The 25,674-nt window shown below is 48.7% G+C and overlaps 1 protein-coding gene across 3 annotated transcripts; it reads left to right on the top strand.

The window, feature by feature from the left end:
* The first annotated feature begins 717 nt into the window (after positions 1 to 717).
* LOC147683838 (myosin light chain 3, skeletal muscle isoform-like) lies at positions 718 to 25,434 on the top strand. 3 transcript variants are annotated; one of them, XM_086944237.1, is made up of 6 exons: positions 718 to 1,151; positions 12,571 to 12,760; positions 17,294 to 17,484; positions 20,493 to 20,666; positions 22,191 to 22,286; positions 24,828 to 25,434. In XM_086944237.1, the coding sequence occupies exons 3-6, from the start codon at positions 17,463 to 17,465 to the stop codon at positions 24,830 to 24,832; spliced, it is 297 nt and encodes a 98-aa protein (XP_086800363.1). In that variant the 5' UTR covers positions 718 to 1,151; positions 12,571 to 12,760; positions 17,294 to 17,462; the 3' UTR covers positions 24,833 to 25,434. The 3 variants fall into 3 exon arrangements, 2 of the variants coding, with proteins under 2 accessions (XP_086800363.1, XP_086800364.1); XM_086944238.1 differs by lacking the exons at positions 718 to 1,151; positions 17,294 to 17,484; positions 22,191 to 22,286 and adding an exon at positions 6,618 to 6,636; XR_015300972.1 differs by lacking the exons at positions 718 to 1,151; positions 12,571 to 12,760; positions 17,294 to 17,484; positions 22,191 to 22,286 and adding an exon at positions 19,080 to 19,787.
* Positions 25,435 to 25,674: the final 240 nt, after the last annotated feature.

Raw genomic sequence — 25,674 nt, 5'->3', positions numbered from 1 at the left:
AAGCTAAAAGAAGTAGTTCCTTGACAGAAGAAAACAGTCAATGATCACAGAGTCTAAAAAAAAGACCGCAAACTTCATTAAGAACATGGATTTGATCCTGAACCTTGTAAATTTGACGTTTACAGATAGCCAGCCTATAAAGCTCAGCTATACATTCTTGATGCCTGGGCACCTGTGCTGTAGGCCAATGTCTCAAAAGGCGGATCTTAGCTACCATAAGGGCCATCGATATCCATTCTACACCAATAGGAAGTCGTATTATCCAAATCCACCAATTCATGTAACAAAGAAAATTTGTCTGACTCCACAAAAAGTATAAAATTAGTTGAACTTAGTGTTTCCCATAAGTAACACCAAGATGTAGCTAATGCAGGGCATGACCAAAGTACGTGATACAGATCACCTGCTGTGCTAGAACATTTCCAAAATGCCGCACTGGGAACTAGATGTGCTTCATACAATTTTAAAGGAGATCAGTTCCAATCATCTGTAGTTTTAAAATAAGCAAATTTTAAGCGTGTGTCTCTAAGCAAGTGATCATTGTGTTCTAAGATTTCCTTCCAGGTTCCCTCTGAGTATTCCACTCCTAACTGCTCCTGCCTGTAGGATTTAGCCCTGAAACAAGTATCTTGTGAGTATCAATTTCTTATAAGTATTTGGTGCATAATAGACACACCGCACATGGAAAATCCCAATAAGGGGTAGTCCACAATCCGCCAGCCTAGGAGATGAATGAGATCTTTCCCTAGTTTACAGCTCAAGCAGGCCCACACTTACTTCCAGAGTTGTGACTGGGGAAAGTAAAGTTCTGATTTAATGACTCAAAGAAACGAAATGAGTTCCCATCCATGAGATCTCCAATTCATTTAATTCCCCATTGTTCCCTTTGCATTCCTGATGCAGGAGCTGCAGTTCATCGGAACAGCCGCTGTGTGACGCATCCTCAAAACAGGACCCCGCATTGCAACCCTGGCAGCGCCTCAGAACCATTGCTGTTCAAAGCATCCTCAATGCAGGACCTTGCATTGCGGCCCCACAGCTCCTAGGAACCACTGCGGTGCAATGCATCCTCGACGCAGGACCTCGCAGCCGCCATTCTGCGATGCATTGTCAACACGGGCTCTAGCAGCACTAGGCAGCCTGGATTTAAGGTACTTTGCTCTGCGCGCCTGACTTGGTCCCCGTATCTGGCCCATGCTCCATCGTGGTCAGTCCGAGCTTGTAGCATTGTCCTGGTTTGAAGCGGCCAGATAACCAAAGTTGGAGCTTTGTGCTAATAACCCCTGTTTTCACTTAAATATTTAAAATTGCATATCTCTGGTTCTACTGACTGGATTTTTGTTGTTTTGGCCTCAAATAACTTATTACATTTTGCCCTATTTTGCTAAATTGTTGTGGAATTTTTCTTGTGTTGTGTTTTCACTTTATTACTGTTTGAAGTGCTGCATAAATACTTAATACATTGCCACTAATTTAAACCTGTCTGCTTGTGTGCCAAGGTACCAGAGGGTCAAGCACAGGTTGATTTAGGGTTTGTTTGTGTTTCACCCTGACAAGTATAATGGTTGCTGCGTGAGTAGGGTTTTACCCCCTTCAACCAGTAACCCAGCACAACAGAACACTACATTAGGGATAAAAACTACAAGACAGAAGCATAGTAGGGCACAACACAACAAACCTTTTAAAACAGAACTTATTGTACCAACCACAGTACAACACAGCAGCACAATACAATAATGCACAATAAAAATACACAAAACACAAAATATCTACACAACAATTAAATTTAGCATAAGAAATATACAGAAACATTCTAGTCACATATTTCCAACCCCACAAATCTGCTTTCATAGTATGATGCGAAAGGGATGTTTGCACCGAGAACTGCTTCAAGTTACCACAAAGGACCACTGAGAGGGACAGAATATGGCGAGGCGCCCGCAAGACTTCTATATGTCACATATATTAATGGACCTTGGGATGAAAGAGAAGTCCCCTGATAACATTGGTGCCCACCGCGCCACAGGGACCTGTAAGACGCCAACTTCGAATGACACGTAATAGGTATATCCAAACAAAAGGAGAGGCAGGGAGAGTAGAGTGACACTCTTATTCCCCGATAATAGTCAATAAACAAGAAAAGAGTGTCCAATGGTAGTATACGACCACCGTCAGGAGCAAGTAAACGGCTTCACTTAAGGCGTTAAAGAAAGCCCTCACTCACCACCTAGTGATCACTAGGTGGTGAGTGAGGGCTTTCTTTAACGCCTTAAGTGAAGCCGTTTACTTGCTCTTGACGTAATAGGTATAGTCAAAAGTGTTTTGTGATCCGACTCCATGTCTCAAGCTATAAATGCTTGGTACAAACTTGAATCAGATTAAATGCAATAGGATCCTTGATACACCAAGGGTTCAACTCTTACAACATGAGTTGGTCTGTGAGTCAAAACCTGTTATAACAGCTCTATTCATTTTTTGGGGTTCACAAAAATGCCCAGATGTACACCTGAACATTTCAGGGCACTAGCCTGTTTTCTCTCACCCTGCAATTCCAGATTGTCTGCAAGGAGGATATCTGCTGGTTGGAATGTCCACTCTCGATTGTATTAATCAGATCTTTTATTTGCAATCATTGATAACCAGTTTTCAGTGGAGGTTAGAAAATATGGTGAGTGCAATGGCGCCAAACTTACCATAAATGCAGCACTTCTCCTCAGCATGGCACATTTTCCCCGCGTCCACAAGCAGGAAGGGAAGGACTTCCTTCCTGCTCAATGGAACGCAAATCCAACCAATCCTGGAGCTGCTCTCATGCTGTTTTCAGCAGGAGTGTATACAAACAAAAATATCCAGTATCTCTGATTCAAACGTATTTAATAACGGGCCAATGGATTCAATACACAGGGTTGTGTGATTTATTTCACATGTTTTTTAATTATTCCGTAAGAATCAATATCATTCAAATCATGTCATACATTAAAGGAAACACAAACTAGTGACGCTTTAGAATACAATACACAGATTACATAAACAATTAATGAACATAAACAGATATTCACAAAAGAGTATTGAACATCAGAATATTGTACACAATTGAAGAAACAAAAAATCAACAAAAAGGCAATCAGCATAGTACCAGTCCATGATTCAAAGTGGCAGTTAGGCAGAGTAACAAGACAGAACTCTCAAACAACTACATTGTCTCCAGGGGCGTAACAAACGCCCCTGCAGCCCCCGCAGTGCGGGGGGCCTCACTCTCTACAGTTAATAAAGGGGCCCCCAGAAGGCCCCGGCCCCCTCAGCTCTTCTGAGAGCTGTGAGAGAGGTCTGCGCTGAAGCAAGCCTCTCTCCCTCTGCATCTGAAGCAGGTGCAGCCTGCTCGGAGCAGGGCCGGCTCTAGGCTCATGGTGGCCCTGTGCAGGGAGCGTAGGTGGGGGCCCCGGAAGAGGGGGTCCGGACGGGGTGGAGACTGCACTTCCTGAATGTGACGGGTAGAGTATCTGCACCTCTCAGCACTGCTGTAACCTATTTAATGGGAGAGCACCGGCACTTCTCAGGAGCAAGCAGGTACTCTAATTAGTGAGTGCCTGCAATTCAATATTTCCATTTCACGCACTGAGGCCTGAACAAGGGGTATTTTGGTCGTCTGCCACCTTGCTCCTTTGTTTTAGACTCAGTACAGGGGTTGGGCTCAGGACGCACAGGGATCCGTGTTTTTGAGATGGAGCCTGAGACCAGGGATGAGCCTTTTAAATAATACCTAATATAGAATTATGGCGTGCGTCACTGCCGGTGTCGGCGCGAACAGGCAGCACTGTCATTGTAAGACTGTTCCCACTCGAGGCCTGCACATTGCACAACAGTGCCTGTCAAATAATATTCACAGATTGAATCTATCTTTGTTGTGTCTAATAACACACCTGCAAGTCTGCTGTCCGCTTCAATGAAGATAACAAAGAAAGTAAGCAACCTTTCCCGAGAGAGATTAATAGGCACGCAGCAGCAGTGCATTAAAAACCCATCCCTGCCTTTGAAGGGTTAGAAATCCTCGAAACCGGCTGCACGCTTTCTACTGGATTTAGAATGCAATGTTTGGCAAATTTGGACTGTTTGGCAATATAGCAAGGCACTGGAAGTTGGGGATGGGCTGGGCTGCCTCAAAAAGGGCATGTGTGGGGCATAGGATTTAGGAAGCATTAAGCCAGCTTGGATTTAGGAAGAATTAAGCCAGCTTGACTCGAGCCTGGCTGGTGGTGCACCCGCCCGAAGAGGGCCCTGCCAGTGCCACAATCACATTTTTAACTTAAACTTAGTCAGTATATTCATAAGGGAGTAAATATGCAACAGTTTTTAAACAATTGGGCCACAACCACATACACGAGTTCAAGATTCTTTCACGAAATGACAACCAATGAAAGGTTTCAAGAGCTGACACAACATTGCCGTATTAAGGAAGGCTATGGGAGAGGTGGACCACCACAAGCATGAATAAAATGTAACCCAAGAGACTACTAGGAATTCTCCTGGTTTGGATTCTGACAGACACATGTAACTGATTGTTTTAATGTCTATCTTGGGACGTAGATCAGAGAACTGTAAATATGATCTACACTTGTGTGTCATCAGTAATCTCTGTAGAGGTCACATCCTTACCATAAAGAGGAAGAACCGTCTGAGTGAAAGTACACAATCATATCAGATCATCATATATACAGTATATATATTATAAATTAAAATTATACAGTTTAATTAATTCTCAGACTCTCTCTATAGCAGTCTCGTCTCAGAGTCAGACTCCCACCGTTCCAAATTGAAGGATCGGGCCCGGGGAACCTTTACCAAGTCACACAAACAGAACTGTCACACTTTGCCTTTTATATCCTTTGGCTACTTCTAATTTGAACATCTGTCTCAATAGGTTAAAGTTATTTCCACAGTCCAGGCGGTGTGTTTTCCACAGCCCAAGTATTGTGTTTTCCCTGGCACCCACAGTGTCGCTTCCACACTTTCCACAGCCCTTAATGGTGTGCTTTCAACAGCCCAGGCGGCGTGCATTTCACAGCTCTAAAGAGTGATTCTACATACGAGGGTCCAGGGAGTATGCTTTCCACAGACCAGACAGTGTACTTTACACACCGATGTGATGTGATTTAAGCAACACCAGCAGCGTGCTTTCCACGGCCCAAGGAACGTGCTTTTCACAGTCCAGGCAGTGTGCTCCACAGCCCAGGAGTTTGCTTTCCCCAGGCATAAGCAGTGTGCTTTTCACAGACCAAGTAGTTGCAGCCCAGACGGGGTGTTTTCCTCGGCCCCGACAGTGTCCTTTCCACAGCCCTAAAGGACCGCCCCAACAGCCCAGGCAGTGTGCTTTCCATAGGGCAAGTAGTGCGTTTTCCACAGACCAAGCAGTGTGCTTGCAACAGGCCAAGCATTGTGCTTTCCACAGCCCCAGCAGCAGCATTTTCACAGCCCAACGGGCTATTATGTACAGCCCAGACATAAGGCTTTCCGTGCCCAGACGGGTGCGCTCCACAGACCAAGCGCTGTGCTTTCCACTGCCCTAAAAGAGTGCCCCCTACAGCCCAGGCGGTGGGCTTTCCATAGACCAGGCGATGTGCTTACCACAGCCCAGGCACTGTGTTTTCCACCGACCAGGCAGGGTGCTTTCCACAGCCCAGCAGCAGGATTTCCACAGCCCAACGGGGTATGTACAGCCCAGACAGAAGGTTTTCCGTGCCTAGACGGGTGCGCTCTACAGACCAAGCGCTGTGCTTTCCACAGCCCTAAAGGAGTCAAGCTGTGTGCTTTCTACATCGTAGGCAGCGTGTTAATTGCAACCCCAGCTGTATGCTTTCCATTTCCACCGACCTAGCACTGTGCTTTCCACAACCCCTTTAGTGTTCTTTCTACAGCCAACTCAGTGGCCTTCCACACCTTAGATGGGGCGATTTCTGAAGCGTTGTCCTCAGCCACGCCAGGGGTGCTTTCTACAGCCCAGGAGTGGTGCATTACCGCCCAACAGTGCTTTCAGCATCATACGCAGTGTGCTTTTCTCAGCTCAAGCACTGCCCTTTCCACAGCCGAGGTGGAGTGCTCTCCACAACCCCAAGGGAGTACTTTCAACTGCACTGCAAGAGTGAAATAATTAAAACAACAACGCTGCAGTGTCATTGCTTGGTGGTATAACCGGCTTCGGGAATTCAACCTGGCTGATTTATTAGTGTGTGTGACGGTGCAGATTGCGGACCGGGGTCGGAGCCGGAGGCCGCCAAATCCTGCCAAGGGGCCGCCAGTGCCAGTGATCCTTCAGATCCGATCCTCGTCGTGGCGGCCCCTGAGGTTTGGCGGCCCTGTGCAGGTGCACACTTTGCACATGCCTAGGGCCGGTGTTCTATAATCCGCTGCTCCCATGATTGAGCGCCCCCCCTGTCATTGTGCGCATGCGCACCAATGGTGCGCATGCGCACATTCATTTTTATGACGTTTCATGACGTTTCAATACCCCGCCCATCAGGGACTGCATCCCCGGTTTGTGCGCACATGCGCACATTAAGGTTTGTGCGCACATGCGCATGCGCATATTCATTTTCTACATTGCCAGGAGGTGGACGCTCCTCCGTGAATGCGGCAGCCTAGGTAAGGATGGTCTCCCCTCCAGGCCTTGTACTTATGCGGCCCGTTTCCCTAGGCAGTGCCGCGGCCTCTCGTGGGTGGCAGATCCAACAGGCTCGCAGGTCGCGCTCCGTGGGAAGACGCCACAGTGGCGTCACTAGGGTGGTGCGGGGGTGCCTCTCGTGGGTGGCAGATCCGACAGGCTCGCAGGTCGCGCTCCGTGGGAAGACGCCACAGTGGCGTCACTACGGTGGTGCGGGGGTGCGGAGCTAGTTACTTAGATGTCCTAAATTTATTTATGCATTTTTATATAGCGCGGACTTTACCCGGAGGCGTCAGAGCGCTTCACATTAGGAACAGAAATGAAACATAATGAGAAACATTACAGAAGAGCAGATTACTAAAACATACGTTACTTACATAAGGTAATAGTGACAATTGTGAGCAAACAAAAAACATGAGGTAGTAAAAATTGTGAGCAACCAAAAATACATGAGGTAGTAAAGGTAATAATGACAATTGTGAGCAAACAAAATACTTGAGGTAGTAAAAATTGTGAGCAACCAAAAATACATGAGGTAGTAAAGGTAATAGTGACAATTGCGAGCAAACAAAATACTTGAGGTAGTAAAAATTGTGAGCAACCAAAAATACATGAGGTAGTCAAAAGTGCACAAGAGGAAAAGTGACAAGTGGGCAGTTATAAGAGAAAACAGAGTATAATTTGAGGTATAATACTGCAATAAGTGCTAGGCACAAGAACAGGCGTTACGTAGGCAAGGTGGCACTTGTGCAAGTATCAAAGGTAAAAACATGTGAGAGGTAGCAACCGTGGGTTACAAGGGCAAAGTGTTGTGTGCATGTTACAAAAGGGCACCGAACACAAGTACATGGAGAATACTGCAAAAAGGCAGACACTCCCACCACAGGAAAACACTGGGAAGGCACTCCCATGGTCATGGAAAGTAAAAAATATCAGTAGTGGGAAGTCTTCCTCCGAATAGCAAGAGGACGTGAATTACTTTTGGAGGTGTCTCTGGAGGAGGAGAACTTTGAGGTCCCTTTTGAAGGCCTGGGAGGAGGCGGTGGTCCGGAGCTCAGGCGGAAACGAGTTCCAGATTCTCACTGCGTTGCCTGAAAAGGATTGGGCCATTGTTCTTTCCTTCTTGAAAGTGGGAGGTTCAAGCAGTAGATTCTCGGCATTGCGTGAAGGTCTACAGCCTCCAGAGAGTTTCAGTTTATTCACCAGGTAGCGGGGAGAGGAGGAGTGCAAGGCTTTGTGGGTGATACAAGCGGTCTTGTAGATAGCTCTAGCCTCGAAGGGAAGCCAGCGGAGGGTGGATAACAACGGTGTGATGTGATCGCTTCTTTTGGCCCCATAGATGAAACGAGCTGCTGAATGGAAGACAGACTTAAGTGGGGACAGGTGAGATTTGGGGAGGCCAGTAAGAAGAGAATTGCAGTAGTCTAGTCTGGAGAGGACCAGCGATTGCACCAGGGTTATAAGGTCCTGCTCCGGGAAGAAGCGACGGATTCCCCAAAGAAGGCGCAGTTGGTAGCGAGCAGATTTTGCAATAGAATTGATGTGGGGAGTTAGATTGAGTTTTTTGTCTAGAATGACACCAAGAGATTTTGCGCTGTCGACAATGATGGGTTTGTTGTTTAGTAGATTCATCTGATCCATCCATGATTGAACCGGGGGAGGAGAGAGTGAGGAGGAGAAGAGGAGGAATTCAGTTTTGGAGGGATTCAGAATTAATTGATGAGATGACATCCAGTTTTGAATGGAGTCAAGAGTAGATTTTAGGATGGAGAGATCATGAGTGGAGGCAACCTTGAGGTAGAGTTGAGTGTCATCTGCATAGAGATGATAGTGAATCCCGGATTTGCTTAGGAGGTTTCCCAGTGGTTCTAAGTAGAGATTGAACAGTGTGGGTGCAAGTATAGAGCCTTGGGGAACACCTTGACCCACCGCCACAGGAGACGAAAGACTGTTCGCTATTTTGATCATTTGAGATCTGTCAGAGAGGAAGGATGCAAACCATTTAAGCACAGTGCCCTCCATGCCCATTCTCTGTTGAAGAATATTGAGGAGGATGTTGTGATTAACAGTGTCGAAGGCTGCGGAGAGGTCAAGGAGAATTAGCAGACAGGACCCCCCTGAGTCGAGTATCCTCAGCGCATCATCAACCACTTGCAGTAGGGCTGTTTCAGTGCTGCAGTTTTGGATGAAGCCGGACTGACAATTGTCAAGAAGATCATTGTCCTTGATATGACGAGAGAGTTGTTTGGCTACACATCTTTCCGCTATCTTTGCAAGAAAGGGAAGGTTAGTGATGGGGCGGTAGTTATTGAGGTCATTCGCATCAGCAGTGGGCTTTTTCAGCAGAGGGGTGACCTGCCCAGTTTTGAAGGGGACAGGAAGGGAGCCTTGCCAGAGGGAGAGGTTGATCAGAGTGGTCCAACAGGGGAGGGAATGGGCATAGAAGTCAAAGGCAATGGCACTGGGGATAGGGTCAAGCGAGTGGTTGGAGGGCTTTGTTTCGCGTATGCATTTGAGAAGGGCATCTTCAGATATGGGGTCAAAGCTCTGCCAAATGGCTAAGGATTTGCGCTCCTCTGGAGGTGTAGGATGAGCAACCTGATCCACAAGTGATTTCACCTTTCCATCGAAGAAAGTAGCGAAATCCGCTGCTCTCTTTGTAGAATCCTCCACCTTGGAGGTTGGGGGAGAGCAGCTCGGAGTCTTGATGAGATCGAATAGTTTTTTGGGTCTATTTTTGGCGGAATCAAGGAGGGTTTTGAAGTGCGTCGCTTTCTCAAGGAAGATGTGCTTGTGGTATTTGGATCTTGCTGTGCGAAGCAAGGCTAAATTGTCAGTGGAAGGCAATTGCCTCCATTGCTTCTCCAGGAATCTTAGCTGCTTCCTTTCCTCATAAAGGGATTTGTTGAACCAAGGTGATGAGGGAGTGGGCCTTATCCTTTTGCTTTTGAGTGGAGCGACGTTATTAATTTCAGCTTCAAGAACTGTGAGGCATTGGGAGGTGAGATCGTCAACAGCTATGTTCGGGTCTAGCCTTGGAAGTGAAAGCAAAGCTGATTCACAGAGGGGACCGACATCAATGTTTTTGGCATCACAGAACCAGGAGATGGCCCTCTTGGGTTGGCCAAGAGTTATAGAGTGTGAAAGTTGAAGAGAGAATGGGATGAGGTGGTGGTCAGACCAATCTACATGAATAGGGGTAGTAGTAGAAAGCATGCCTGCTTTAGAAATAACAAGGTCCAGGATTGCGCCCTTAGAGTGGGTTGGTTCAGTGCAGTGTTGGATAAGATCATTTGCCGAGAGGAAGGTGGCCAGTGAGTTCGCAGAGGAGTCTTGTGGTGCGCCCCAGTGGAGATTGAAGTCACCCACGATGGTCTGATTGTCACTTTGAGAGTATTGGTCGCTGATGAAGTCTTTGAGATCTTCTATAAACGAAGAGCTACTGCTACAAGGCGGGCGGTAAATGATATGGAATCTGAGCGGTGAACGGTGTTGCAATTAAAGCTCAAGAGAAAGGCACCTGCTCTCTGACTCATCACAGCGCGGTCACGCGCCCTCCAGGGAGTGGACTGAGGTCGCGGAGACCGTGCGTGCGCCGCAGTGGTGAAACACAATACCTACGACGACATCAGACAGAGGCCACCACCTTCTTCTCTGTGATATCGCGTCGCAATTCGCCTTCGAATTTGGGATGCCAGGGTCGACTGTGAGACTAGAGAGAAATAATATTTACATCAGATAGATGCCAAGTTTCAGAATGCTTATGTGTGAATTTTTTTTAATTTCAGTGTAATTATGAGTGACACGATTCGGCCACTCTTTCTCGCGAGCAAATTCAAGCAATGAAGACCAGGGTACTAGGGTCCACACTCTGCTCCTCAGTCAATCATAAGTCTCTTTGCTCGGTCGGTTGCAAGGCCGTCCATTTTAGTACCTTGCGAGAACCACTGAGCCTGTCGCCATTTCTTACATCCCTCCCTGATATAAACACTCCCCGATAATGCTCCACTCAGCCCGTGGTCCATCTACCAGGCCCAGAGGGCTGCCCAGGTCATGCCCAGGTCACTGTCCATCTGTCCCTGCATATACTTGGATTAAGGAGTCTGCTGTCCACATGGGTAAAGATTTGCGTATTAAAAAGGCAAGTCTCATCTGATGTGGTTAATGAGCATTTGCTCTGTTTTTTAAAGGAGGCATTTGATCCCACCTCTACTGCTCTCAACTTATAATACCTAGGAATTGGGGAGACATTCAAGAAAATAGTAGCGATGCAAGTGGGATTGGGGAGGGACACACGCATAACCACCCGTGGTACCCTGTTACTGCTCTCGTGTCCATGAGGATTTATACTGCTCAGATGCTGTCCCACCTTAACAGATGTATACTCTTCAATGGTGGTACTGCGAGAACATGCCCCTGCCCATTAAATTGCACACTCGTCAATAGCAGTAGTACCAGATGTTCTCCCACTAGCAGGCTGCATACTCTTCGATAGTACTATTGCCCAGACATTCTCGCGCCCAGGAGGATACATACTCCTCAACGGTGGTACTGCTCTGATGCTCTCCTGCCCAAGACAAAGCAAGCATACTCCGATTTGAAAGGATAAATGCTGGATTTAGATCTCCGGACGGTGAGAGCCTAACTTAATGGCGGCCATTCACCAGTGTACCACCTAGCGCCTAAGAACTTAAAACCTGAAATTCTTAACGAGGCATAGCTCTCTCAGTGATTCCTATCATAATGTCGGTCTGATGTTTCCACTGCATCTAGTGCATATTTTAAGCAGGTATTGGCGATGCTCTTGCAGGGCCGGACTGGGAACCAGAACCGGCCCTGGCAAAGTGTGTTAAGAATACAAAACTATTGAGTGTTCTTAACTTCTTTATTCCGACCAACACGTTTGCTCCTAACATGGAGCGAAGCGGCAGTCAGCTCGGCGATCAGCTGGTAACTGTCATATGTGACAGTTATCAGCTGGTGACCTCACTGCTAAACGGTGTCCTCGTAGGGACACTGGGAAGCACGTCTAGTAAGGTGTCCTAGGAGGGACACAAGTATTATAAACACAACACATCCCCCTCCTTTGGGGGTGATGGGAACAGTAGAAACAGATAGAGAACATAAGGTTCCACTATCCACAAATGTAGTCCTTAAGTTTAGCTGGCGGTCCTAACAGTCTGCCGGTCCTGCTAATGTCCACCGGTCTCGCCCCGTCATGGGTTGGAACGACAGGTAGTCTGCGCCTTGCGCCTGCAGGTCTGGATGAAGGAACAGAACGGTCCGCTCGCTGGGTGTTTTCATGTGTACCTTAATCGCTCCCGTCCCCAGGGGTGGCAGGAAATTCAATGTCGGATTCGGTGTCAGAAAAATAAAGTCCTCCCTTACTCTATCGCCCTCCTTCCCTATCTTATCTATCGCCCTCACTCTATCTATCGCCCTCCCTCTATTTATCGCCCTGTTCTCTTCTCTTCTCACGTGCTGATCTGCTGCTCTCTTCCACCCCACCTCCTTCTTTAACTCCCTGTTCTTTTACTGTGCTGATCTGCTGTTCTTTCACCCCGCCTCCTTCTCTAACTCCCTGTTCTCTCACACACAACCAAACCACACGCACAACCAGACCCAACCACACACATGTTTATAAGCATTTTATCTTCTTTATTTCTCAACTCACTAATGCAAATGAAAACCTGTACAGCAGTGTCCTTGCTGCAGTTTTCATAATTGTACCCAAGAAGTATCTACACCTACCAGAATGGCAACAACTGCTGCTTAGCCTACGAATTCCTTGACCACCCAACATTGGTTCTTGGATTATGCCTGCCATTATTATAAAACTGTTAACACATTTTTGGACACCATGTAACTTGCCTTATCTGCATATTCTCTGCTAATTTTATGTTATCAATTTGCAGGATTATGGCGGTATTCAGAGACCTGGAATTGTTGTCGACTACCAGAAAAGTCTGGTATTTGGTGGGCCTGCTGGAAGGTGGATGAAAAGAAAGATGATGCAATCGCTTAATAAACCCATTGGAGGGGCGTTTGTCGGCAAAAAACCTAAATTGAGAAAACCTGGATCAAATGGCAATGCGGTCAAAGAAGGTATGTTTCTAGATAGACAGCTTCTGTTTTTTAGGTTTCGCCTGGCGATCCGCTGCATAGCAGTGTTCGCGCAGGCAAAAACTTTTGTTTAGCAGTATGGGTGCTTTGTCCCGCCTGCTCTTCCATTGGCTAGCTCCATAAATGGAGGCTAGCCATTGAAAGGGACATCTGTCTGTTATTGCCCTCCAATCTATCTCTCGCACTCCCTCCCTCTATCTCTCGCACTCCCTCAATCTATCTCTCGCACTCCCTCAATCTATCTCTCGCACTCCCTCAATCTATCTATCGCCCTCCCTCTATCTATCGCCCTCCCTCTATCTATCGCCCTCCCTCTATCTATCGCCCTCCCTCTATCTATCGCCCTCCCTCTATCTATCTATCTATCGCCCTCCCTCTCTCTATCTATCGCCCTCCCTCTCTCTATCTATCGCCCTCCCTCTATCTATCGCACTCCGTCTATCTATCGCACTCCCTCCCTCTATCTATCGCCTTCCCTCCCTCTATCTATCGCCCTCCCTCTATCTATCTATCGCCCTCCCTCTATCTATCGCCTTCCCTCCCTCTATCTATCGCCTTCCCTCCCTCTATCTATCGCCTTCCCTCCCTCTATCTCTCGCACTCCCTCCCTCTATCTCTCGCACTCCCTCCCTCTATCTCTCGCACTCCCTCCCTCTATCTCTCGCACTCCCTCCCTCTATCTCTCGCACTCCCTCCCTCTATCTCTCGCACTCCCTCCCTCTATCTCTCGCACTCCCTCCCTCAATCTCTCGCACTCCCTCCCTCAATCTCTCGCACTCCCTCCCTCAATCTATCTATCGCACTCCCTCAATCTATCTATCGCACTCCCTCCCTCAATCTATCTATCGCACTCCGTCTATCTATCGCACTCCCTCCCTCTATCTATCGCCTTCCCTCCCTCTATCTATCGCCCTCCCTCTATCTATCTATCGCACTCCCTCTATCTATCGCACTCCCTCTATCTATCGCACTCCCTCTATCTATCGCCTTCCCTCCCTCTATCTATCGCCTTCCCTCCCTCTATCTATCGCCCTCCCTCTATCTATCGCCTTCCCTCCCTCTATCTATCGCCTTCCCTCCCTCTATCTCTCGCACTCCCTCCCTCTGTCTCTCGCACTCCCTCCCTCTATCTCTCGCACTCCCTCCCTCAATCTCTCGCACTCCCTCTCTCTATCGCCCTCCCTCTCTCTATCTATCGCCCTCCCTCTCTCTATCTATCGCCCTCCCTCTCTCTATCTATCGCCTTCCCTCCCTCTATCTATCGCCTTCCCTCCCTCTATCTCTCGCACTCCCTCCCTCAATCTCTCGCACTCCCTCCCTCAATCTATCTATCGCACTCCCTCAATCTATCTATCGCACTCCCTCCCTCAATCTATCTATCGCACTCCGTCTATCTATCGCACTCCCTCCCTCTATCTATCGCCTTCCCTCCCTCTATCTATCGCCCTCCCTCTATCTATCTATCGCCCTCCCTCTATCTATCGGCTTCCCTCCCTCTATCTATCGCCTTCCCTCCCTCTATCGCCTTCCCTCCCTCTATCTCTCGCACTCCCTCCCTCTATCTCTCGCACTCCCTCCCTCTATCTCTTGCACTCCCTCCCTCAATCTCTCGCACTCCCTCCCTCAATCTCTCGAACTCCCTCCCTCAATCTATCTATCGCACTCCCTCCCTCTATCTATCGCCTTCCCTCCCTCTATCTATCGCCCTCCCTCTATCTATCTATCGCCCTCCCTCTATCTATCGCCTTCCCTCCCTCTATCTATCGCCTTCCCTCCCTCTATCTCTCGCACTCCCTCCCTCTATCTCTCGCACTCCCTCCCTCTATCTCTCGCACTCCCTCCCTCTATCTCTCGCACTCCCTCCCTCTATCTCTCGCACTCCCTCCCTCTATCTCTCGCACTCCCTCCCTCAATCTCTCGCACTCCCTCCCTCAATCTCTCGCACTCCCTCCCTCAATCTCTCGCACTCCCTCCCTCAATCTCTCGAACTCCCTCCCTCAATCTATCTATCGCACTCCCTCAATCTATCTATCACCCTCCCTCTATCTATCGCCTTCCCTCCCTCTATCTCTCGCACTCCCTCCCTCTATCTCTCGCACTCCCTCCCTCTATCTCTCGCACTCCCTCCCTCTATCTCTCGCACTCCCTCCCTCTATCTCTCGCACTCCCTCCCTCTATCTCTCGCACTCCCTCCCTCAATCTCTCGCACTCCCTCCCTCAATCTCTCGCAATCCCTCCCTCAATCTCTCGCACTCCCTCCCTCAATCTCTCGCACTCCCTCCCTCAATCTATCTATCGCACTCCCTCAATCTATCTATCACCCTCCCTCTATCTATCGCCTTCCCTCCCTCTATCTCTCGCCTTCCCTCCCTCTATCTCTCGCACTCCCTCCCTCTATCTCTCGCACTCCCTCCCTCTATCTCTCGCACTCCCTCCCTCAATCTCTCGCACTCCCTCCCTCAATCTCTCGCACTCCCTCCCTCAATCTCTCGCACTCCCTCCCTCAATCTCTCGCACTCCCTCCCTCAATCTATCTATCGCACTCCCTCAATCTATCTATCGCACTCCCTCCCTCAATCTATCTATCGCACTCCCTCAATCTGTCTATCGCCCTCCCTCTCTCTATCTATCGCCCTCCCTCTCTCTATCTATCGCACTCCCTCTATCTATCGCACTCCCTCTATCTATCGTACTCCCTCTATCTATCGCCCTCCCTCTCTCTATCTATCGCCTTCCCTCTCTCTATCTATCGCCTTCCCTCTCTCTATCTATCGCCTTCCCTCTCTCTATCTATCGCCTTCCCTCCCTCTATCTATCGCCCTCCCTCTCTCTATCTATCGCACTCCCTCTATCTATCGCACTCCCTCTATCTATCGCACTCCCTCTATCTATCGCCCTCCCTCTCTCTATCTATCGCCCTCCCTCTCTCTATCTATCGCCCTCCCTCTCTCTATCTATCGCCTTCCCTCTCTCTATCTATCGCCTTCCCTCTCTCTATCTATCGCCTTCCCTCCCTCTATCTATCGCCCTCCCTCTATCTATCTATCGCCCTCCCTCTATCTATCGCCTTCCCTCCCTCTATCTATCGCCTTCCCTCTCTCTATCTCTCGCACTCCCTCTCTCTATCTATCGCCTTCCCTCTCTCTATCTATCGCCTTCCCTCTCTCTATCTATCGCCTTCCCTCCCTCTATCTATCGCCCTCCCTCTATCTATCGCCCTCCCTCTCTCTATCTATCGCCCTCCCTCTCTCTATCTATCGCCCTCCCTCTCTCTATCTATCGCCCTCCCTCTCTCTATCTATCACACTCCCTCTCTCTATCTATCGCACTCCCTCTATCTATCGCACTCCCTCTATCTATCACACTCCCTCTATCACCCTCCTTCACTCTATCTATCTATCGCCCTCCCTCTGTATCTATCTATCGCCCTCCCTCTCTATCTATCACCCTCCCTCTATCTATCTATCTGTCTATCTATTGCCCTCCCTTACTCTATTGCCCTCCCTTACTCTATTGCCCTCCCTTACTCTATTGCCCTCCCTTACTCTATTGCCCTCCCTTACTCTATTGCCCTCCCTTACTCTATCGCCCCTCCCTTACTCTATCGCCCCTCCCTTACTCTATCGCCCCTCCCTTACTCTATCGCCCCTCCCTTACTCTATCGCCCCTCCCTTACTCTATCGCCCCTCCCTTACTCTATCGCCCCTCCCTTACTCTATCGCCCCTCCCTTACTCTATCGCCCCTCCCTTACTCTATCGCCCTCCCTCCCTCTATCTATCGCCCTCCCTCCCTCTATCTATCGCCCTCCCTCCCTCTATCTATCGCCCTCCCTCTATTTATCGCCCTGTTCTCTTCTCTTCTCACGTGCTGATCTGCTGCTCTCTTCCACCCTGCCTCCTTCTCTAACTCCCTGTTCTCTTGTCTTCTCACGTGCTGAACTGCTGCTCTCTTCCACCCCGCCTCCTCCTCTAACTCCCTGTTCTCTTGTCTTCTCACGTGCTGATCTGCTGCTCTCTTCCACCCTACCTCCTCCTCTAACTCCCTGTTCTCTTGTCTTCTCACGTGCTGATCTGCTGCTCTCTTCCACCCTACCTCCTTCTTTAACTCCCTGTTCTTTTACTGTGCTGATCTGCTGTTCTTTCACCCCGCCTCCTTCTCTAACTCCCTGTTCTCTCACACACAACCACACCACACACAACCAAACCACACGCGCTACCAGACCCAACCACACACATGTTTATAAGCATTTTATCTTCTTTATTTCTCAACTCACTAATGCAAATGAAAACCTGTACAGCAGTGTCCTTACTGCAGTTTTCATAATTGTAGCCAAGAAGTATCTACACCTACCAGAATGGCAACAACTGCTGCTTAGCCTACGAATTCCTTGACCACCCAACATTGGTTCTTGGATTATGCCTGCCATTATTATAAAACTGTTAACACATTTTTGCACACCATGTAACTTGCCTTATCTGCATACTCTCTGCTAATTTTATGTTATCAATTTGCAGGATTATGGCGGTATGCAGAGACCTGGAATTGTTGTCGACTACCAGAAAAGTCTAGTATTTGGTGGGCCTGCTGGAAGGTGGATGAAAAGAAAGATGATGCAATCGCTTAATAAACCCATTGGAGGGGCGTTTGTCGGCAAAAAACCTAAATTGAGAAAACCTGGATCAAATGGCAATGCGGTCAAAAAAAGGTATGTTTCTAGATAGACAGCTTCTGTTTTTTAGGTTTCGCCTGGCGATCTGCTGCGCAGCAGCGTTCGCGCAGGCGAAACCTTTTGTTTAGCAGTATGGGTGCTTTGTCCCGCCTGCTCTTCCATTGGCTAGCTCCATAAATGGAGGCTAGCCATTGGAAGGGACATCTGTCTGTTATTGCCCTCCTTCTATCTATCGCCCTCCTATCTATCTATCTCCCTCCCTCTATCTATCGCCCTCCCTCTATCTATCCATCGCCCTCCCTCTATCCATCGCCCTCCCTCTATCTATCTATCGCCTCTATCTATCTATCGCCCTCTATCTATCTATCGCCCTCCCTCCCTCTATCTATCGCCCTACCTCTATCTATGGCACCGATGGGTGAGGCGCACAGCCTGGGATGATGACGGGCTGGTTAGACCGGGTGTGTGCGCTGCTACCAGAGGGCGACGTTCGAAGATTATGTCACTGGCGGGCAGAGATGGGGTCTGATGGCCAGGGTGCAGCTGGCATACGTCTGTGGCTTTCACTCGATTATTGTGCACCCCCTGCCTGCCATGCTCTTCTGCGCTCTTCTCCCTGGCAGGCTACGGCAGCCAGGGCAATGCCTCATTGTCTTTTGGGAGTGGTGGGCAGGTTGGCGCTCTCTTGTAAACGCCAGGCACGCCGCCCAGCGGCTGCTCTCTGAACTGCCTCCTGTTGAGTTCAGACGGAACCAGCCATTCCCTTTTCTGCCTGAACCTGGTGCCCAGAGCAGGCGCCCGTGGCCCGCCCGCATCCATCCCCCCGAGGCCTGGGCCGAGGCTGCGCCGGTGGAGCCGCATTCCAGAGGAGCCAGACCCGGCCGGGCCGGCTCCGAGCTCGGATTCCTTCAGAATGCAACTTCCGGTTGGGCGAAGTTTGTTGTGATGGAGCGCAGCAGCCAGGTGTTGTAATTACTCAGTGAGTGTTTGTCTGTCGGAGGCGTCCTGAGCTGGGATATGGCGGACGGAGAGCTCACCCCCTCGCTGCCACCCCTTCGGCTCACGAACAGGTGGGCGCTTGATTATTTTGTAATACTGGGCGGGTGAGAAGCGGAGTCGGTGCTGGATGATTGCGAGGTTTAGACGAACGAGTGGCTGGGATGAACCTGAATCTCTCACCCTGCACTGGACCTCCACACCCGTCACTCACACTGGATAACGGCACCCGTCACTCACACTGGACCCGAGCACCCCTCATTCACCCCCGCACACGTTATGCACCCCCGCACACGTTATGCACCCCCGCGCATGTTATTCACCCCCACACTGGTCCTCGGCACCAGTCATTCACCCCTACACTGGACATTGCCATCACCACAGGACCTCTGCAGGAATCACTCACAACTACACCGTGTCTGCCTCCCGCCACTAAACACTGGATCTGAACACCCCCACTCACCCCTGGATCTGAGCACCTGCTACTCACCCCTGGACCAGAGCACCCGCCACTCACCCCTGGACCAGAGCACCCGCCACTCACCCCTGGACCAGAACAGCCACCACTTACCCCTGGACCAGAGCACCCGCCACTCACCCCCTGGACCAGAGCACCTGCCTCTCACCCCTGGACCAGAGTACCCCTACTCACCCCTAGATCTGAGCACCCGCCACTCACCCCTGGACCAGAGCACCTGCCTCTCACCCCTGGACCAGAGTACCCCTACTCACCCCTAGATCTGAGCACCCGCTACTCACCCCTGGACCAGAGCACCCGCCACTCACCCCTAAACCAGAGCAACTGCCTCTCACCCCTGGACCAGAGCACCCCTACTCACCCCTAGATCTGAGCACCCGCTACTCACCCCTGGACCAGAGCACCCGCCACTCACCCCTGGATCTGAGCATACGCCACTCATCCGTGGACCAGAGCACCCCCCAGTTGAAAATTAACTTGGGTGAATCTGAAGGAGCTACATTTTAAGGTGTATTTCAGAGTGCACAGTCTGTTACGATGAGACCCAGGGGCTCATTATGTCTGTGGTGCATTGAACCTAGGGGGCAAGTCAGAAGTGCTCACTATATCCTCGTTGGCTATTATTACTAAACCTTAGGCTTGCATTAGAGTCTAATGGGCCTCTTTCACTTGGACGCGACGTGTTGCTTGTATCTGATTTAGGATATTACATAAAATGTGACAATCGTGGCAGATCTGGTATTAACATTGTTAAATATTTCAGGAGTTACTGGCGATTAAATTGTGGAAACATGATTTCTGGTATTTATGATGCAACTCTTCCCCCCAGCAGCAAAGGGAAACTGGAAACCGTCTCGTAAATTAGGTATATATGCGCGTTTGCTGTCCTACCTCCAGGCTATTTCAAGCAATAATTGTTTAATAAATAGTTGAAATATTGATTTGTGACAGGAGGAACACGCTGTAGAAAATGTGACTCTAGTATGTAAGGCATTATGTATTGCGATAGGAATGGGGAGCTCACAGAAGTCCGCACATACTTCTTATCCTTTGAATACACACACACACCCACTAAGCAATCTGTATCCTGTGCTCTACTCATTCCCAACACGCCAGATTTCTACTCACCTTTCACCCTCAGCTCTTACCCCTTTGCCCTCAGCTCTTACCCCTTTTCCCTCAGCTCTTACCCCTTTGCCCTCAGCTCTTACCCCTTTGCCCTCAGCTCTTACCCCTGTGCCCTCAGCTCTTACCCCTGTGCCCTCAGCTCTTACCCCTGTGCCCTCAGCTCTTACACCTGTGCCCTCAGCTCTTACACCTGTGCCCTCAGCTCTGACCCTGCCCTGTGCCACACATTGAATTGGAGATCTCTGCCTCGTTCACAGTTGCTAGATGGACCATATCAGTAATATTCATTGGCAGTCTGGGATGGGACAAAAACCTGACTGGAGGTGGTTGGGGTTTTTTGGGGAACTTGGACGATCACATTGTCACTGTTAATGTGTACTCTCCAGCCTGGCACGCTGCTGCAGCCGGTGACTGCTCCTCTGAACTCTTCTCTCCTTCCCAGAGCTTAACACCAAGAAGCTTGGCTTTGACGAGTTCTTGCCCATGCTGCAGACAATTGCGAAGAACAAGGACCAGGGTACCTACGATGACTTTGTGGAGGGGCTGAGGGTCTTCGACAAAGAAGCCAATGGCTCTGTGATGGGCGCTGAGCTGCGACATGTACTAGTCACTCTGGGTAAGAGGCCATTTTGGCACAGTACTATTTTCAAGGCAGAGAGTAATTGACTGCTGAACTCCCCAGCCCCCCTGCAGTATTCAGGGCCCCCCTTTCTGATTCCGAGCTTAGATTTCTACCCGCGTCTGGATATTACAGTTAATGTGCCCTGTTTCAGCCTTACAAAGTGTCCTATCAATCTCATTTAACTGTACATTCTTTTGGGGCGAGGGAGGACGGGGACATGGTTGGGTTACAAGTGGTTTTTGGATTGCCCATTCTACAGGCTAGAGCTTTGACTGACTAATAGTTAGTCTTGGTGAGCCATGTCCTGGAAATTGGTGGCACCCTTGTCTTGTGGGTAGCTGCCTCTTCAGAACATCTGCTCTGTCTGGTTTTACCCTGGTGGCTGGCTAGTCTCACCAGCCAGTGCTGCTTCTGTGGCGGAAGTGTATTTGGTGGGTAAGTGCTGGGTCTGAAGCTGTGCGTGCTGCTGCATTCTTGGCAGTTAATCTGGAAGGTGTTTGATCGAAGCCTGTGTGCATTTTTGTCCTTTCCTTTGTGCAGGTGAGAAGATCTGTCTGTGTGTGTGGCTCTGTCTGTGTGTGTGGCTCTGTCTGTGTGTGTGGCTCTGTCTGTGTGTGTGGCTCTGTCTGTGTGTGTGGCGCTCTGTCTGTGTGTGTGTGGCGCTCTGTCTGTGTGTGTGTGTGTGGCGCTCTGTCTGTGTGTGTGTGTGGCGCTCTGTCTGTGTGTGTGTGTGTGGCGCTCTGTCTGTCTGTGTGTGTGTGGCGCTCTGTCTGTCTGTGTGTGTGTGGCGCTCTGTCTGTCTGTGTGTGGCTCTCTGTCTGTGTGTGGCGCATAGCGCTCTGTGTGTAGCGCTCTGTGTGGATAGCTTCTTTTGTCGGCTCTGTGTGTGGGTGGCTCTGTCTGTGTGAGAGTGGCTCTATATGAATGTCAGTGCAACCCATCACGTCATTAACAATTACAGACCTTCACATCGCCAACACCTTGGCATTGGTTTGATAGTTGAAATAATTGGGCAGTGTGGTGGTTATAATATTAATTATGGGTATCTCAAATAAAGGCTTTGTCAATGTGAAGGGCATGTCTTTGAAATTGGATGGCCTCTTCTCCCTATTTCATTTTTTTCCAATTCCTTGGGCTCTCTCATTGACCAATCTGTGTCCTTCAAAGGGCATGTCCTGAAAAGAGCACAGACATCGGAGTCCCAGCTTACATTAAAGCACATTATCTGCTCCCCTGGTCTCTTGGCTGTGCTCTTTTCCCCTTGGGGGTTTCAGGTCACGGCCTGCTTGGTGGGGTTTGATTGCTTGCTTGTGGAGGGAGCGAGATTGCGGGTCATTCCCTAATAAGAGTCCCTGGTATTTTTTAAACGCTTATCTGGCACACCCTGGTGGCAGAGTAGTTTCAAAAGGGTTTCTGTCCACATTGAATGCCTTCTCTTCTAGGTTCCAACCAAGTTATTGTAGTTGAACTAGCAGTATGTGTATAAATTAACGTTTATTTATCTAAAAAAAATTCCAGGCTTACAAGGAACAAATAAAAAGGGAGAGCGTACTCACTGCTACAAGTATCCTAAACAACCCAACAGTCAAGTCCCGGTTCGAACAGTATGCAACGGTAAGATTTTTAGGAGCCATATCTGAAGACATTGAACCTATTGACTCAAGTTGAATAATTGCTTGGCCAGTTAAATCGGCAGTCCAACTTTTTCTATGAGAGTTACCACAATGGTGAGTGACCATGTCTTCCAGAATTATTGTTCTGACTACTCAGATGTCTGTCACAATTAAAGTTTTACAACCCACTGAAAATGCCAAAGGTTCCAGGGACGTTAGTTTCATTTTTACCCACACAACCATAGAAAAGTCAGCACTTAAAATTTTAATAGGTTTTTAAAAAAAAGCAATTGCCCATGAGGGGGTCCCTCCATGTGTCCTATAGGTTCAGGATACCTGTATCCTGACTCGTGTTTTCACACTGTCAAACCCCCAATCTTCCAGGGTATTGGTGAGCTGCCAGTAGATTCAGAGCTATCCGTTGGAGATGTCGGCTTTAAATATAAATGTAATCCAGCAAATTCTTTATTGGTATTTCTAGTAAGTATATTTCTGTTGCAGTCTTGTATTCAACCAGAAATATGGCCATTCTGCAGTTCTACTTAAAAGCGAATTTCACACCACACATGGGTAACCCTTCAGCCACAGGCATAAAAGCATCAACAGCTTACCTTCTCTTTCAATAAAACTTCTCAATCTGCCCAATCTACCTTCTCTTTAGGAATGCTGGAAATCTCACTGGATGGAAAGCAATTTCCTCCAGCTGAACGCTGCAAAAACTGAGGTTCTGCTCTTTGGAGATGCCCCCTCCTCTGGTCACCTTCCTGGTGGCCCCCAGAACTAGGCACACCCCCGACCCCGGCAACCACAGTCAAAAACCTCTGTGTTCACCTTCAACAGTCCCTAAACATGAAGAAACACGTTACTCACACAGTCTGATCCTGCTTCCACACCCATGGCTTACTAAGGAAAGCTTTTACTTATGTCCCCGACACAACAAGGAAAACCCTAACACAGGCCCTGATACCAAGCAAGCTGGACTATTGCAACGCCCTATTGATTGCAGCAAATGAGTCCTCCTTAAACCAATTGCAAATGATACCAAACACAGCTGCCTGCACGGTTCTGAATGCTTCCCCCAGATCAGCTTCCTCTCCCCTCCCTCATCAGCTACACTGGCTGCCCATACGACAGCGCGTGAAATTCTAGATCTGCTGTCTCACACACAAAGCTATCTGGGGCAATGGCCCTCCCGATGTAGTAGAGAAACTTCGCCGCTATTACCCGGCTCGGACTCTGCGCGTCAGCTCCCAATCGCTCCTCAAAAGCCCCAACATAAAAAAGGCTAGACCCGGAGGCAAGTCCTTCTCGCACCCTTCATCTGGAATCAACTACAGCTGGCCCTAAGACAGTGTCTGGACCATCTTAAATTCGGAAGACTCCTGAAAACTGCCCTGACAGAGTGAGGGAGTGAGAGTGGGAAAGGGAGACAGTGAGGGAGTGAGAGGGAAAGGGAGGGAAAGGAGGGAAAAGGAGTGACAGAGTGAGGGAGTGACAGGGGGAAAGGGAGACAGTGAGAGGGAAAGGAAGGGAGGGAAAGTGAGTGAGGGAAAGGGAGACAGAGTGAGGGAGTGAGAGAGGGAAAGGGAGACAGAGTGAGAGGGAAAGGGGGGAGGGAGTGAGAGAGGGAAAGGGAGACAGGGGGAGGAAGACAGAGGGAGGGGAACAGAGTATGGGAGAGGTAGGGAGAGTGAGGGAGGGAGACAAAGAGAGAGCAAGAGATGTGTGTATCCCGGGTCTGGTGGCTCAGTGGACGAAGGTGTCCGCTGTAGGGACCAGTGATCAACCTCATGGTCAGTTGTTTTTTTTTGTTGCTCTAGCCCTGCCACCTCCCACTGGTGCGGCCCTCGGACACAAACCACAGTGTAAATTTGGCCCCTGAGAGAACGTTTGTGAGTACCCATGACCTATGCTGTGCTTCCAAGCGCTGAGATACCCCCCTGGGGGTGATTCAAGAGCTATACAAATTAAATAAAATCATTAATTAAATCAAACAGGTACACATGCTGCAAACTGATAAGTTAATTACCATCAACAATTAGCTTGCAGCCTGTAATGCTGTGGATGCACTTCCACCCTTCCTGCCTCCAGGGCTCACACTGCATATTGAATGTTCAGATCTGTTTACTCCTAACTCAGCTTTGCAAATAACACTTCTTCCGTACTGAGTTTCACCCAAAAAATTTTAGTTTCGCAGGAAATTAATTTCTTGGAAATGTGATGCCCACCCTCAATATCCCAGTCATCGCCCCCTCTGTACAAGGACTCCTCGGAGCTCATGGGCGTTCATAGACCTGGCATGGATTTTTCCATCCTATGGCCTGTCTGGACATACTCTAAAATTTAGAAGTCCTGCATATGTTCTCCCCGTTGTAAGATGCCTTTTCTAATAATACATTCCTTCTGCTTTTTTGTGATATGAAATCTGAGTTCTTTACTTGCACTGTACACAAGACTTTTGCTGTTACTTTTGTAATAGTTAGTGTGCATTTGTTCTGCAAAATTTTGCTAAAGATGGTTTAAAACTTGTGTTTACTTTTAGGGTGAGAATCCCTTTGAAATCGTTGAACAAACAGGAGAATCGGTAGTTGAGGAAACAACTGATGCGAATGATGAAGACAATGAGCAAAACGAAAAGGAGGACATTGATGGTGAAAACGATGAAAATGAGGAGCAGATAATGTGGAGGCAGAAAGTGCAGATGCGGATGATGCTGCTGACCCAAATGATTACTCTGGGGACTTAACCACCACTGATGAAAACTAGTTGAGAAACTGCCCTGAAAGACCAAACACTTTAGCACACTGCATTGGTGGACTTAAAGAACAATTTTCCGCAAAGTTGAGCAGTTCGTTCACCCTGCATGCATTCCACTTCTGTTTTAATTGCCTATGGGCAAACCGGTTTTATGTTTTGTTTTTTTAGTATATTACGCACAGCAAATGCTTCAGTATTCTTCCAGTGTAAATTGATTTGTTCATGGTTACGTTTTGAGTAATTTTGAGCAGTTGGAGTTCTAAACATTCCAATGTGAATTTTTCCAGTTTTTAGCGCCCAATGTAGTGTTGTATATAATTCAAGCTGTTGTAGCAAAGAAACCCTGATTATGTCCTGCAGTAATAAAGGCTTACAACAAGATTATACACTTATTTTGCACCTCTCCTATATGGTACTGTCTACCTCAAAGAACGGGTACACTCAAGGTGGTGTTTTATGCCCGGAGGTAGCGCCCCAGGGGGGAGCACTCGCCTGTTTAATGCTGATCAAAGGCTCTTTGCTGAGGTGTGAGATTGGAGAGGGTGCCGAGGGTATTCTGGGTGACGAGGTGTCACTGTAAGGCCTGGTAGCCTCTAGATAATCAGCAGAGGTGGGAATGGCAAGAAACATCC

The sequence above is a fragment of the Lissotriton vulgaris genome, chromosome 11 (assembly GCF_964263255.1).
Source record: "Lissotriton vulgaris chromosome 11, aLisVul1.2, whole genome shotgun sequence".
Lineage (NCBI taxonomy): Eukaryota > Metazoa > Chordata > Amphibia > Caudata > Salamandridae > Lissotriton > Lissotriton vulgaris.
Note: the sequence above shows the minus strand (reverse complement) of the source record. Positions and strands in the feature narration are given on the sequence as shown.